This window comes from Podarcis liolepis (assembly GCF_965112155.1).
Source record: "Podarcis liolepis genome assembly, chromosome: 8".
NCBI classification, from domain to species: Eukaryota; Metazoa; Chordata; class Lepidosauria; order Squamata; family Lacertidae; genus Podarcis; species Podarcis liolepis.
This window is the reverse complement of record NC_139560.1, coordinates 28060947-28072991: the sequence shown is the minus strand read 5'-3', so window position 1 is coordinate 28072991 and position 12045 is coordinate 28060947. Positions and strand designations below refer to the sequence as shown.

The following is a 12045-nucleotide window of genomic DNA, read 5'->3' as shown; positions in this document are numbered from 1 at the left end:
TAAGATACAAAATGTTTGTGCAACAAAAATATATCCAGTTTCAATAGTAGTATAATACTTTAATAGTAGATACCTGTTGTATCTCATAATTAAGGGACTAGAAACCAGGTGCAGGATGAAATCTCTTAGAACAGTCCCTCAAATTTCCACATCCTACTGAACTTTGCCTTGTCTCTCTACTGCATTAATCATGGTTAATGCTAACCAGAATTTCACCCCAAACTAAGAACTATCGTCTGTAGCCATTTTCTATCACTGTTTTCAAATCCCATGCTAATAATAATAATAATAATAATAATAATAATAATAATAATAATTTATTATTTATACCTCACCTATTTGGCTGGGTTTCCCCAGCCACTCTGGGTGGCTTCCAGCAAAATATTAAAATACAATAGTCTGTCAAACATTAAAAGCTTCCCTAAAGAGGGCTGCCTTCAGATGTCTTCCCACCTCTGTCATCTTCCACTGACCTATTGGCAGTGTCAGCACTAACTCTCCCTCCGACATTGTCCTCTACTCCAGGCATGTCCAACTCCCAAGAGACTGTGATCAGTATAAAAAAACATAAAAGTATATACTTTTATAAAAGGGGCGTGGGTGGCACTGTGGGTTAAACCACAGAGCCTAGGGCTTGCCGATCAGAAGGTCGGCCGTTCGAATCCCCGTGACGGGGTGAGCTCCCGTTGCTCAGTCCCTGCTCCTGCCAACCTAGCAGTTCGAAAACATGTCAGAGTGCAAGTAGATAAATGGGTACCGCTCTGGCGGGAAGGTAAACGGGGTTTCCGTGAGCTGCTCTGGTTCGCCAGAAGCGGCTTAGTCATGCTGGCCACATGACCCGGAAGCTGTACGCCGGCTCCCTCAGCCTATAGAGCGAGATGAGCACGCAACCCCAGAGTCGGTCACGACTGGACCTAATGGTCAGGGGTCCCTTTACCTTTATATACTTTTATAAAAAGTATAAAAAAACTGACAGTGTTCTATCCATTGTTATTGGAAGGAGGAAGAGCATACGAGGGGTGGGTGGATTCCCCAAAGTTATTGAGGTGGTTTTTTTTTAGGAGTGCCCAGGGTTGTTGAGCACTTTTTTGGGGGGTGGGGATTGCACACAGTCTTTTAGCTTTTTCCTTGTAACTTTTTGTACATGGTAAGGATCCCGTGATCTACCAGGATCAGCTCAGGATCTAACGGTAGCTCGCGATCTACTGGTTGGACATCCCTGCTCTTCTCCATCAAGCAGCTGCTACAATCTCCGAAACTATACTCCAGAAGAGCAGCAGGGCTGCAGGAATAGTGAAGAGTTTGGATTTGACATCCCGCTTTATCACTACCCGAAGGAGTCTCAAAGCAGCTAACAATCTCCTTTTCCCTTCCTTCCCCACAACAAACACTCTGTGAGGTGAGTGAGGCTGAGAGACTTCAGAGAAGTGTGACTGGCCCAAGGTCACCCAGCAGCTGCATGTGGAGGAGCGGGGAATCGAACCCGTTTCACCAGATTAGGAGTCTACCGCTCTTAACCACTACACCACACCGGCTCTCACCACACCGGTAGGTCTTGAACCTACCATCTCTGCTTTAAGAGGAAACCCCTGGTGCCTTTGGTGTTGTGTGGAGTCCATCATTTCAACAGCGGATGCAACTGGGCAGGGAAGAGAACTGCAAAGGAACTCCAGATGTGTTTCAGTGCAGCCCTTCCTGGATTTTTCCGCAACTGTACTGATGCCACAAACTGACTCCGCGTGAAAAGGAAGCTTCTCACAGCATGCAACTCCAGTCTTTTTTGGGGGGGGTCACACTGGCAATATATATTAGCAGTGGAAGGGGTGTTTACAACGAATCCTCCCAAGAACAGAGGCAGTCTAGCTATCCATGTTGGAGCTAGAAAGTGGGGAGAATTTCCAAGGTAATATTTGGCTGTTGAAGGCAACATTCGGCCGAATTCCCAAGGAAACCTCCTGGCCTTGTTTGTCTAGGCAGATAAGGAGATGATGTCAGTATTAGGTACTCAAGATATCAGGCAGTCTGAGGGGAGCAGGTGAGGGGGGGGGAAGCTTTCATGAAATTAACCATGGTTTGATAATCTGTGGGACAATTTGTGGTTTGTTTCTGTGAAACTATATATAGCAACTATAACTGTATTATTAGGGTATGATATTTAATTTTCATGGCTGCATTAGGTGACTGCCCGCTGAAAGTCCAGCTGATTCTATTTCACTTTTGCGTTCATTATTCTAAAAAAAGATTACTAATTGTAAAACCCGCTTACGTGTGCGTTCTGTGCAATTTTGACCTTCTCTCTAACTGCCACACAGTTCAGCAGTAAAATGTACTGCTCCACTACTGGAATCCAAAGTTTTTATTTGAATAACATACTTCTGTAGAAATTTCCCAGGCTTCTACTGACAGGCCAGACATTCACAGAGGCACGCAATCACAAGACAGCTCTATTAACAATCTTGAAGAGGTATGGGATAAATAAATACCTATCACTTTAGAAACAATAATAATAAAATACTGGTGCTTTTCCTTCCCTCCTCAATGCCACTTTATCCTCCATTCTTAATCTTTAATTTCCTATCCCCAAATCCCTTTATAGTGAAATTACTAATCTGCTAATGAGAAACAGCATATTCATCAAAACCAATTAATGTCATATTGTTTGCAGTGATACCTTCTCTCTCTACCCCCTTTCCCTTCAGTTTAATAGGGCTGTTGCTGTTAATGCTCAATCTAAAATGGAATTTTAATTGCATGCACAGAGTTTCATATGAAAGATAGTGCAGACTAAACTAATGGGCAGAGGTGACGACAGCTACCATTTCATCGCAATAAAGTCAAATTTGGCCTGTCTTATGCTGCAGGAAAAAAGACGTTGCAATGTTTCTTGACAGCTGCAGGGATAGGAAACATATTTTGCTTGAATTGCTGAAGGAGCACATGTTAATTCTTCACAAAATATTTTGTCGTTAGCCAAAGAATACTCTTTATGGGGAAAATAAAGCAGGACTCTATAGGCAAGCCAGTGTGCACATTAGATTTAATCTGCTAGGAGCCCTGAGGCTGCCTGCATTCAATGTGAGTCCTACTCAGAGTAGACCCATTGAAACTAATGAACAAAACTAACTTAGGTCTATTAATTTCAATGGGTCTACTCTGAGTAAAACTTAAGCGACTACAACGCCTGGTTTCAAAATCCCACTCAACCATGAAACTTATTGAGTGGCATTGGAACAAGCTATTGTTTCTCAGTCAAATCACTGAGAAAGTAAAATGGAAAACCACCAAAAGCACATTGAAAGAAGGACTGATAGACAAATGGATAGACTGAACAGTACTCGAAGAGGGAAGCAAGGGAACAGAGACGATTTCAAAGTTGGAATAAAAAGGAAGTGGGTAGCCTAGCCTATATACAATTAAACCCACCCCAAAAGATAATGTATAGCATCCCACCCCAACCCAAGCAGGGAGCCACTGACCTGCTCTTCTGCATAATCTACAAATAATGACCAAGCACCATCCTCCTGGGTAATTTGAAACACTCATGTTTTGAGTTCACGCCAAACCACTTAGAAGTTAGACTACAGTCAAGCATTTAACATGTTGTTAAATAAATAAAAACAAATGCATAGTACTAAATGTATAGTACTACTTTGAACTTATGCTGGATATAAATTTGGTAGAATTGTATATAATAACTGAACAGGCACAAAAAGACAACTATGGGTGATATTCAACTAAGTTTTACTCTGAGTAGAACCACTGAAATTAATGAACCTGACTAAGTTAGGACCATCAATTTCAATAGGTCTGAATGCCTCCTCAGAGTTGTGCATTATGACCATTTATCAGGTAACTGAATACCATACAGTATTTTAAATCAATGGTATCAATTTATTGTTCTTTCCTCCTATCTCTCTCTCTCAACTATTTACATACTGCTTCACACCTCAGTCTGTAAGCCAGGTGTGGGGAATCTTTAGCTGACCCCATGGCCAGGCTTGCTAGGGCTGGTGGGAGTTCTAATTCAGCAACAACTGGAGGTCCAAAGATTCCTCACACCTGCTCTAAGTAAGGTAAAGCTAAAGGTAAAGGGACCCCTGACCATTAGGTCCAGTTGTGACCGACTCTGGGGTTGCAGCACGCATCTCGCTGTATTGGCCGAGGGAGCCGGCTTACAGCTTCCGGGTCATGTGGCCAGCATGACTAAGCTGCTTCTGGTGAACCAGAGCAGCGCACGGAAATGCCATTTACCTTCCTGCCAGAGCGTTACCTATTTATCTACTTGCACTTTTTTTTGCTTTCGAACTGCTAGGTTGGCAGGAGCAGGGACCAAGCAACGGGAGCTCACCCCATCGCAGGCATTCGAACCGCCGACCTTCTGATCGGCAAGTCCTAGGCTCTGTGGTTTAACCCACAGCGCCACCTGCATCCCTTAAGTGAGGTAGGGTAAGGTTTAAAAAGTTACAATAAAAATAAAATCAGCTATCCATAAGATCAGAAAACATACTTAAAATGCCTGTTGAAATTAAAAATAAAACTTCTCATTAGGTGCTGCTCATTCAAGAGTGGGGAGGCCTTTCTGATCTCAACATGGGTTCCACAGAGTTGGGCCCAGAGTACTGAACACATGGCTCCTGGTGGATACAAGCCACGCATCTGAGCCATGAGGGATCCTCTGAAGATCTCAGTGCCCGATTGGGGATATAAGGAGTCAGGCACTTAAAGTATCCTGGACCCAAGATGTTAAGAGTCTTGTAAATGAATAGAAGAACCTTGAACGTGCCTTGGTCCCATATCAGCAGCTTCTGCAAGCTTTTATGTGTGGGGCCCACCAACAGTCTAACTGCAGCATCTTGAAGGAGCTGCAGCTTCTTGCCCAGGACCAGGGATACCCACACATAGAGCACATTGAAATAACAGAGTCTTAAGGTAACCAGTGCAATCACCATGGCCAGCTGTAGTTGGCATACTAGGCATAGCTGTCAAAATGCTATCTGGAACCTAAAACTGTGGTTACCTGAAATCAGAAGCGAAAGCTTTTCAAACTCCTTTTTGTGGCTACGGCAGAGGAGATAAATGGGAGGGATAAATGTGCTGTGCCTCAAACACCCTCATGAAAAACTATCCCTTATGTATGCATCTGTACAGAAAAAAGGATGTTGCAAGAATTCACTGCATGCAATGTATAATAAATTCACCATTTTAAGGTAAATTCGCATGAACCCTTCCCAGGCAGAAAGTTCCATTGAATTAAATGGGGCTTACTTCTTAGTAGACATGTATACCATAATCAGTCAAATGAAACTAGTCTGCTTTAATAACTGCTGTTATTATTTTATAATTAAAAGATAGAACCTGGATAGAAATTACAATTGATCTCTTTGTCTAAAGTCACAGGCATAGGCAAGGAATAAGATTAGTATTAGTGATGCACTGAATAATTTAGCTGTGTGTAAAACAAATTAGGGCATGTTCCTTTGTTCATAAGATGGATGGTGCAACAAAGAGGTAGGTATTTTAATATCCTGCTTAATGTCAACTTAGAAAATGAGATTCTTCCTTAACCTTTCTGCTTCATTCACAAAGATGGATGGCCACAAGGCCCTACAAAAAAAAGCACACAAATGTTTGAGGAGATGATTCAAAGAGTTGGGGCATCTCTTAGAAGTGGGAATCAAAGAAGTCACAATTTAAAAAAAGGAAAATATGCTTTTTATGCTTTCAACTGAATACCTGAAATGAAATTATATAGAATCACCTACCTACGAGTTATCTATTTTGTGAAAAGGAGTAACCACAGGAAACCATGACGTACATTCTGTTAAGTGGCACTATTATGTAATGCTTAGTTACCTAAAGCATTTCAATTTAATCAACTCCCAAATGCTTTAACTCTTGAGATGTCATCACTGAAGCTGACACATTTGCAATGAGTCCTGTTACATATTATGCAAAATGGCAGAATCACCTGTGTTGAATCACCATTGGCTGTGGATTATGGCAGAAGGTACCGATGCAAGTCCATCAGTCCACCTGATGTACACTGCCAATGTAAGGTTACTTCTATGGAGAAGAAGCAACCAACCCTCCAAGGGGTGGCATTGAATTGGTATTGAGAACAGAATTTCAGGCAGTAGGAAGAAGACAAACATTCATACATCTGATCCTTTCTTTCTTTCTTCTTTCTTTTGTTCACACAAAGTCTCTTCCCATACTTCCTGGAGTATATCAACATTCATTGTAGAAAAGAGTCACCAACCTTTTTAGGTAGGTGGGCACATTGGGATTTTTCAGCTAAATCATGTAGGTTATGTTCCTACGCTTAATATGAAGAATTTGCAGAACACTATCCCTCAGAAAATTCATTGAACATACTGAATGATATATTTTGGCAACATCACAGGATGGTGTGCCAGATCGATATTCTTTTCCAGTAATGAGATTTGCTTTTGTTTGTTGTGTTTGAATCATTAGTGAAATCTTTGCTCCACCATGCCTGTCCAAAAGGTTTTCCAGTCCACAGGATGTCACCATATGGATGCATCTCCAAACAATATGACAACCGAGCCAACCAAAGAGCAGCAACAGCACAAAAAGCCCACAACACCTGTGAAGGGCCTCTTATAACACAGGCTTCCACTAGAAAAAAAAAATGTATCAAGGCAACCATAGCACAATGACAAACAGCCTTTATAAAGGGACTGATCTAATTATAAAGTTAAATTACAGGGTTCTTGTAAAGAAAACACAATAACAGCAATGAGCCTGGAAGTGGCTAAGTTCCCAACAAAATCATCCCTATTAGCTTCTATTCATGACTTGAATTATGCCTTTTTATCTCTGCACAGCATTCAGCATTTACTTACCATTAAATTTTGAAGCATTGCAACTTTCCGCTGACATTAATTCATTCCCCAAAATAGAAGACTCCAGCCTTTCCTCTGTTAGACATTTAAGCCATTCAGGTGTTTATTTTCTAGTTTCTTTCTTGAACTTTAGAACAGCAAGAAAGCTCAGGAGCAGAGGCATGATGAATGAGAGGCGGTTGTCGAAAAGGCAGAAATGTTGTCACTTAATCTAACAATAAAAGAGCAGCCTCCTACCTTGAAAACAAACATTTCCCGGCGAAGAATGGCTAGAGTGTTAAAATTTCCATCGCAGATGTTGGGCTTGGCTCCAGGGTAAGAAGGCTTGTCTCCTGTGGGTGGCCGCGGAGGTTTAGGCCTGTCATTCTTCCGTGGATCTGCTGGAGGGACAGAACGATGTGGGGGCACTGTTGGCAGAGGTCTTGTTGGTGGCGGGAGTTTGTCAGGTGGCCCTTTGGGAGGAAAAAATGATACTAGCAGATTAACATCTAGGAGACTGCATACTGTTCAGTTGGTGATGCCATGAGCTGAATTGCACAGGAGCTGCAAATTAAACCCACATGAAACAAGCAAATTTGCACAGAAAATCTGGCAAATAAAGGGAGCTGGTATCTCAACAGTGGCTTGCTTGTGGCCCTTAAAACTATGGTGTGGCTGAGTTCCACAGCCTTTATCGCCAATCCTACCAATTAATTGGGATGGAAATGTTCAAACAGTAATCTGCAGTTAAAGCTTAAGTTAATTAATCACACTTGAGTAGCTGATTAGAGCTTGCAGCCCTGTAACTTTTTCCATTTTTCTTTTAAAAAAAATGATTGCTAAACTTCTTAGCAGTAGAGATAAGTCTTAATACACGGTAGCAAAAAATGTCTGCTGCCAGTGTATTTCCTTCTTTACTATAAATTGGGAAATGGACAAATTAGAATTAGTTGCTAGCTTCAAGGCCAGACTACTCACACTGAATTAATTAGATCTAATCAACTTCGCATAATTCCAGTCATGCTGAATGTGCATAATTTGGGTTGCTGAATTTTTGCTATTTTGATTTGCTGTAAGTTACCAGTAGCTCCAGCTATTTTATACTGTCTTGTTCACTGAAGCCAAATCATACTTAGGGCAACCACTACTCTCCCTGGACAAGAAGTTCTCAAAGAAGAACCTGTGTATAACTGATTCTGAACAGCTGGTGCCTGATTCAAATTGGGATCTAATGTCTAGTCATCACAAATAGCGGCTGAGGAGGCAAACTTGTGTTTGGACTGCATCATTCTAGACTGCAGGTTTCACTGAACATCCGTTTCCTCTGCCAAGGAAGCTATCACTGTGGTTTACAAAAGTATGCATGGTGTGAAATAAGTGGAGATATGCATTTCTCTTCCTACACTACAATTTGTGGTCATCCACTAAAATTGACTGGCAGTAGATTCAGGGAAGACAAAAACAAAGTGTTTCTTCATGCAAAATGTCATTAAGTTGTGGAATCTCCCACCACAAGGTATTTGCCAAGGACAATAACCTGTGGGTTAGAGCAGGTGTGGAGAACCTCTCCAGACATTGCTGAGCTGAAACGTCAATCACCACTGACCATTGGCCATGTTTGATGCGGTTGATGAGAGGGCAATATCTGGAGGGCCAAAGGTTCCCCACACCTGGATTGGAGGATTTCATTTGACAGGTCCATGGATAATCTTTTAATTGTCATGGTGAAATGAAGCCACCAGGTTCAGAGTGCCGGTTGCTAGAAGGCACTTCGTAGTTATGGTCTCAGGCCGTGGGGTGGCGGACCAAAGGTGGTTGACATTTTTAAACTACTAAAACAAATACAAAATATAAAACCAAGAGTGACAAGAGCCAATGGTAAGTGATCTTTGGCCTGGGCTTCCTTACTTCTGCTGGTCAAGGATGCTGGGCGTTCTAGCCCATCTTAAGTCCACTCTGGGTATGACATAGTTGAATACAACCCTAAATACTTATTGACAAAACCTTCACAACAGCTATCCTTAGCAAGTCACTGATTCAGTCCACAGCTTCTTACCTAAGGAAACCAATGAACCAGCAAACAATATTTAATCTAAATAGTAAAACAAAGGCCACTGTTGATTTTATCACTGTGGCAGCAGAATCAGGTATCTTCCAGGAGACAATATCTGGTTGAAAAATGCTAAATCCAAACTAAAGTTTCCACGTGCTACTTGCTAGTGATGTCATGTTTAACTTCCCAAGGGCAATAAAACTCTTCAAAGTACAGCTTACAGCTGCTAGATACTGGTATTTAGTATGAAGGCAAAATAACCTTGTCTGGCCCTTCTGTCTAGACTCATGAGGTCATAGAAAACATCTTCTTCTGCTTAACCACACAGGAGAAACCCAATCATTTAATTTCCTCTGTGGAACAGCCTGGATATGACACATATGCAACAGAGTGGCATCTACCATGCTGCTCCGATATAATCTTATATCAATGCACCCAGTGCTTAGCACCCAGTTCAACAGTGCACATTGGAGCAAGAGAATATTCCTCTCTGCCTGAATTGGCTTGCAAACTAGAAAAGCCACACACATTTCTCAGAAGAGAAAGTAAGTAAAGGAGAAAGAAAGAGGAAGGAACAGCAAACAGAAGTTTAAATCAAACTTTAAAATACAAGAAGCCACAATGAATAAATGAACAGAAATCAAAGATGTCAGAAGGCAAATAAAAAAATGGCAGTGCTTTTGGTGGTACCTGGAGTGGGGGGGGGGGAGTGCAAATGGTGTGTCCATCCCCATTCCCTCTAATGATATGTGTTTGCTGAATTTATCTCTGCATGGATCTAAATTGCATGCAGAATATTTGAAAACCTTTGGGCAAAACTCAACCCTGAAAAGGGTTGTTGTGGTGATTTACTACCTTAGCAGTGGTATTGGCTCAGAATAAATACTACTTGTTTTGCTTATCTTTAGGGGGAAGATCTGGCATTTCTAGTACTTAAAGGAGAGAGGAGCTCAATTTGCCTGGTGTGAAAGAAAAAAGGAACATTATGATGAACTTCTGTAAGGATATATTGGAATGAGTCAAGAGAGGAGCTCAGTTGGTAGAGCATGGCTCTCTTAAGCTCGGAGTCGTGAGTTAAGAGCCCCATGTTGGGGGAAAGATTCCTGCACTGCAGGGGGTTGGACTAGACAATCCTCAAGGTCCTTCCAACTCCACAATTCTGTGATTCTGTGAGTCAAGTGCAAGTGCAAACAAGTGCTTCAGTGAAGCAATCAAATGGAAAGGATGGCTGGAGTGAAGAAGGACCAGGAGCTGAAAACAAATGAAGACTGAGCCAATGGTTTGTCCTGGAGGAAGTCAGCTTACTATGTTTCATGACTAGAGCAGATATGACTAGAGCAGATATAAGCAATAAGATAGAAGAAAGAGGAAAGAGAAGGGCAAAGGAAAGAGGAAATATTAATATTTTAAGAGAAGTCTAGGTTCTCCTTGAATAAAAAATATTTGTACTACTTGGTTAAATATTTAAGAACATTGTTGCTGTTAAGTGTGGATTTCAGTTCAACTTGTGAACAGTATCTGAAACATGGTAGTTTGGCAAAAGCCCTTGGCTTTATCTCAACACAGAATCAAAATCCCTTCAAGGAAATGGATACAAACAACAAGAACAAATAGTTATTTTAGTTTGCATGTTCATATTTGTTCAATTGTAAGCACAACCCTCAAGCTACAAAGTCTGACTCGAAATTGTAAAGTAATTCCCAGAAATGTTTAAGAGACATCTACCCCTCCTTTTAACATTCTAAACATGCTCTAATGCAGGCATCAGCAAACTTTTTCAGCAGGGGGCCAGTCCACTGTGCCTCAGACCTTGTGGGGGGGGCGCACTATATTTTTTTGGGGGAAATATGAATGAATTCCTATGCCCCACAAATAACCCAGAGATGCATTTTAAATAAAAGGACACATTCTATTCATGTAAAAACACACTGATTTCCAGACCATCCGCGGGCAGGATTTAGAAGCTAATTGGGCCAGATCCGGCCCCCAGGCCTTAGTTTGCCTACCCATACATGGGAGTTTTTAAACAAGTGGGTTGCCTCATTCACTTCAATGAAGGGAACAGATAGTGTGCATACAAGGAGTGCATAAGCAGATGTGCAACCCTCAATGGATGCATAGTGTGCACAACACTGTAGCAGTGTAGATATCTGGAAATGACCCATCCCCATTAGAATTTGTAAAATATTTTAAAGAAATAACCAGCATACCATATATCTTTTGGATTCCCTGCAAATCATCATTAGGTAGTTTGAAGTTGTCGGTTTCCATGTACTGGTAAAATGGAGCCATGATGGCAGTAGGGTCATTTGAATGCTCCAGACCCAAAGCATGCCCCAGTTCATGAACTGCAACTAGAAACAAATCGTTCCCTGGAGGAAAAGAAGAAAGGAAGAGGAAAGTTTTAAAACTGCCTTATCAATGCATTCACTGTATTTGACACAAAGCACTTATTGAATGACTTCAAATCATTTTACACATGGCCACCCCACACTTCCTCAGGCTCCTGGCTTTATGAGTCAAAAGCTCCCAAAGGAATCTTAAGTATGCTCTTCTTCTGTGTGATTGAGTCATGTGTGGCTGACTATACGTGTGAAGCTGGGAAATAAATAATAATAATTTTGATTCAAACCTGGAAAAGGCGGGAAAGAGCTGGAGAGTCCTCTTGGTTCATGAGGAGACCCTCCCCGGAGCCCAAACACAACAGCTGTGAGGGAGGAGAAAACCCCAAAGGGACGGGACATAGTGGGGTTTTGTTTTGGCTATCCAGTCTCCCCACCTAGCTGTGAATGCATGTGCTAGCACATCCTCCAGCCAGCCCTAGAGCAACAATTCTAATTATGGATATTTATGGATACAGTATTTTTGGTCTAGATTGGAGAGAGTGTGGCAGAGAGGGTGTTGAGAGGGTGCTCCCCACTTACGCAATTTTCACTTATTCGTGCTGGGCCCCTGAACATAACCCCCATGTAAGTGGGGGGAAACCTATACTGAAAAATGTAATGAAAGTGAAAAATAATAATAATGATTTTCACAACTATATTTTTGAGGTTTTTTAAACACCTGGGAGCAAACTTTTCATGGTAATCACTTGGTGAAAAATAGACTTGCATGCTTTCATGAAGCTGCATATTTCACAACAAAGGC

The 12045-nt window shown here is 41.6% G+C and overlaps 1 protein-coding gene across 3 annotated transcripts in view; it reads right to left on the bottom strand.

Moving 5' to 3' along the window:
* Positions 1-12045, bottom strand: part of MMP16 (matrix metallopeptidase 16) — a 180793-nt gene that overhangs the window by 58971 nt on the left and 109777 nt on the right. For all 3 annotated transcript variants that reach the window (XM_083517303.1, XM_083517304.1, XM_083517305.1), the window contains 2 exons: positions 11109-11270; positions 7104-7318 (listed from right to left, as the gene is read on the bottom strand). In XM_083517303.1, the coding sequence (XP_083373429.1) occupies positions 7104-7318; positions 11109-11270 (377 nt within the window). The remainder of the gene's footprint in view (positions 1-7103; positions 7319-11108; positions 11271-12045) is intronic.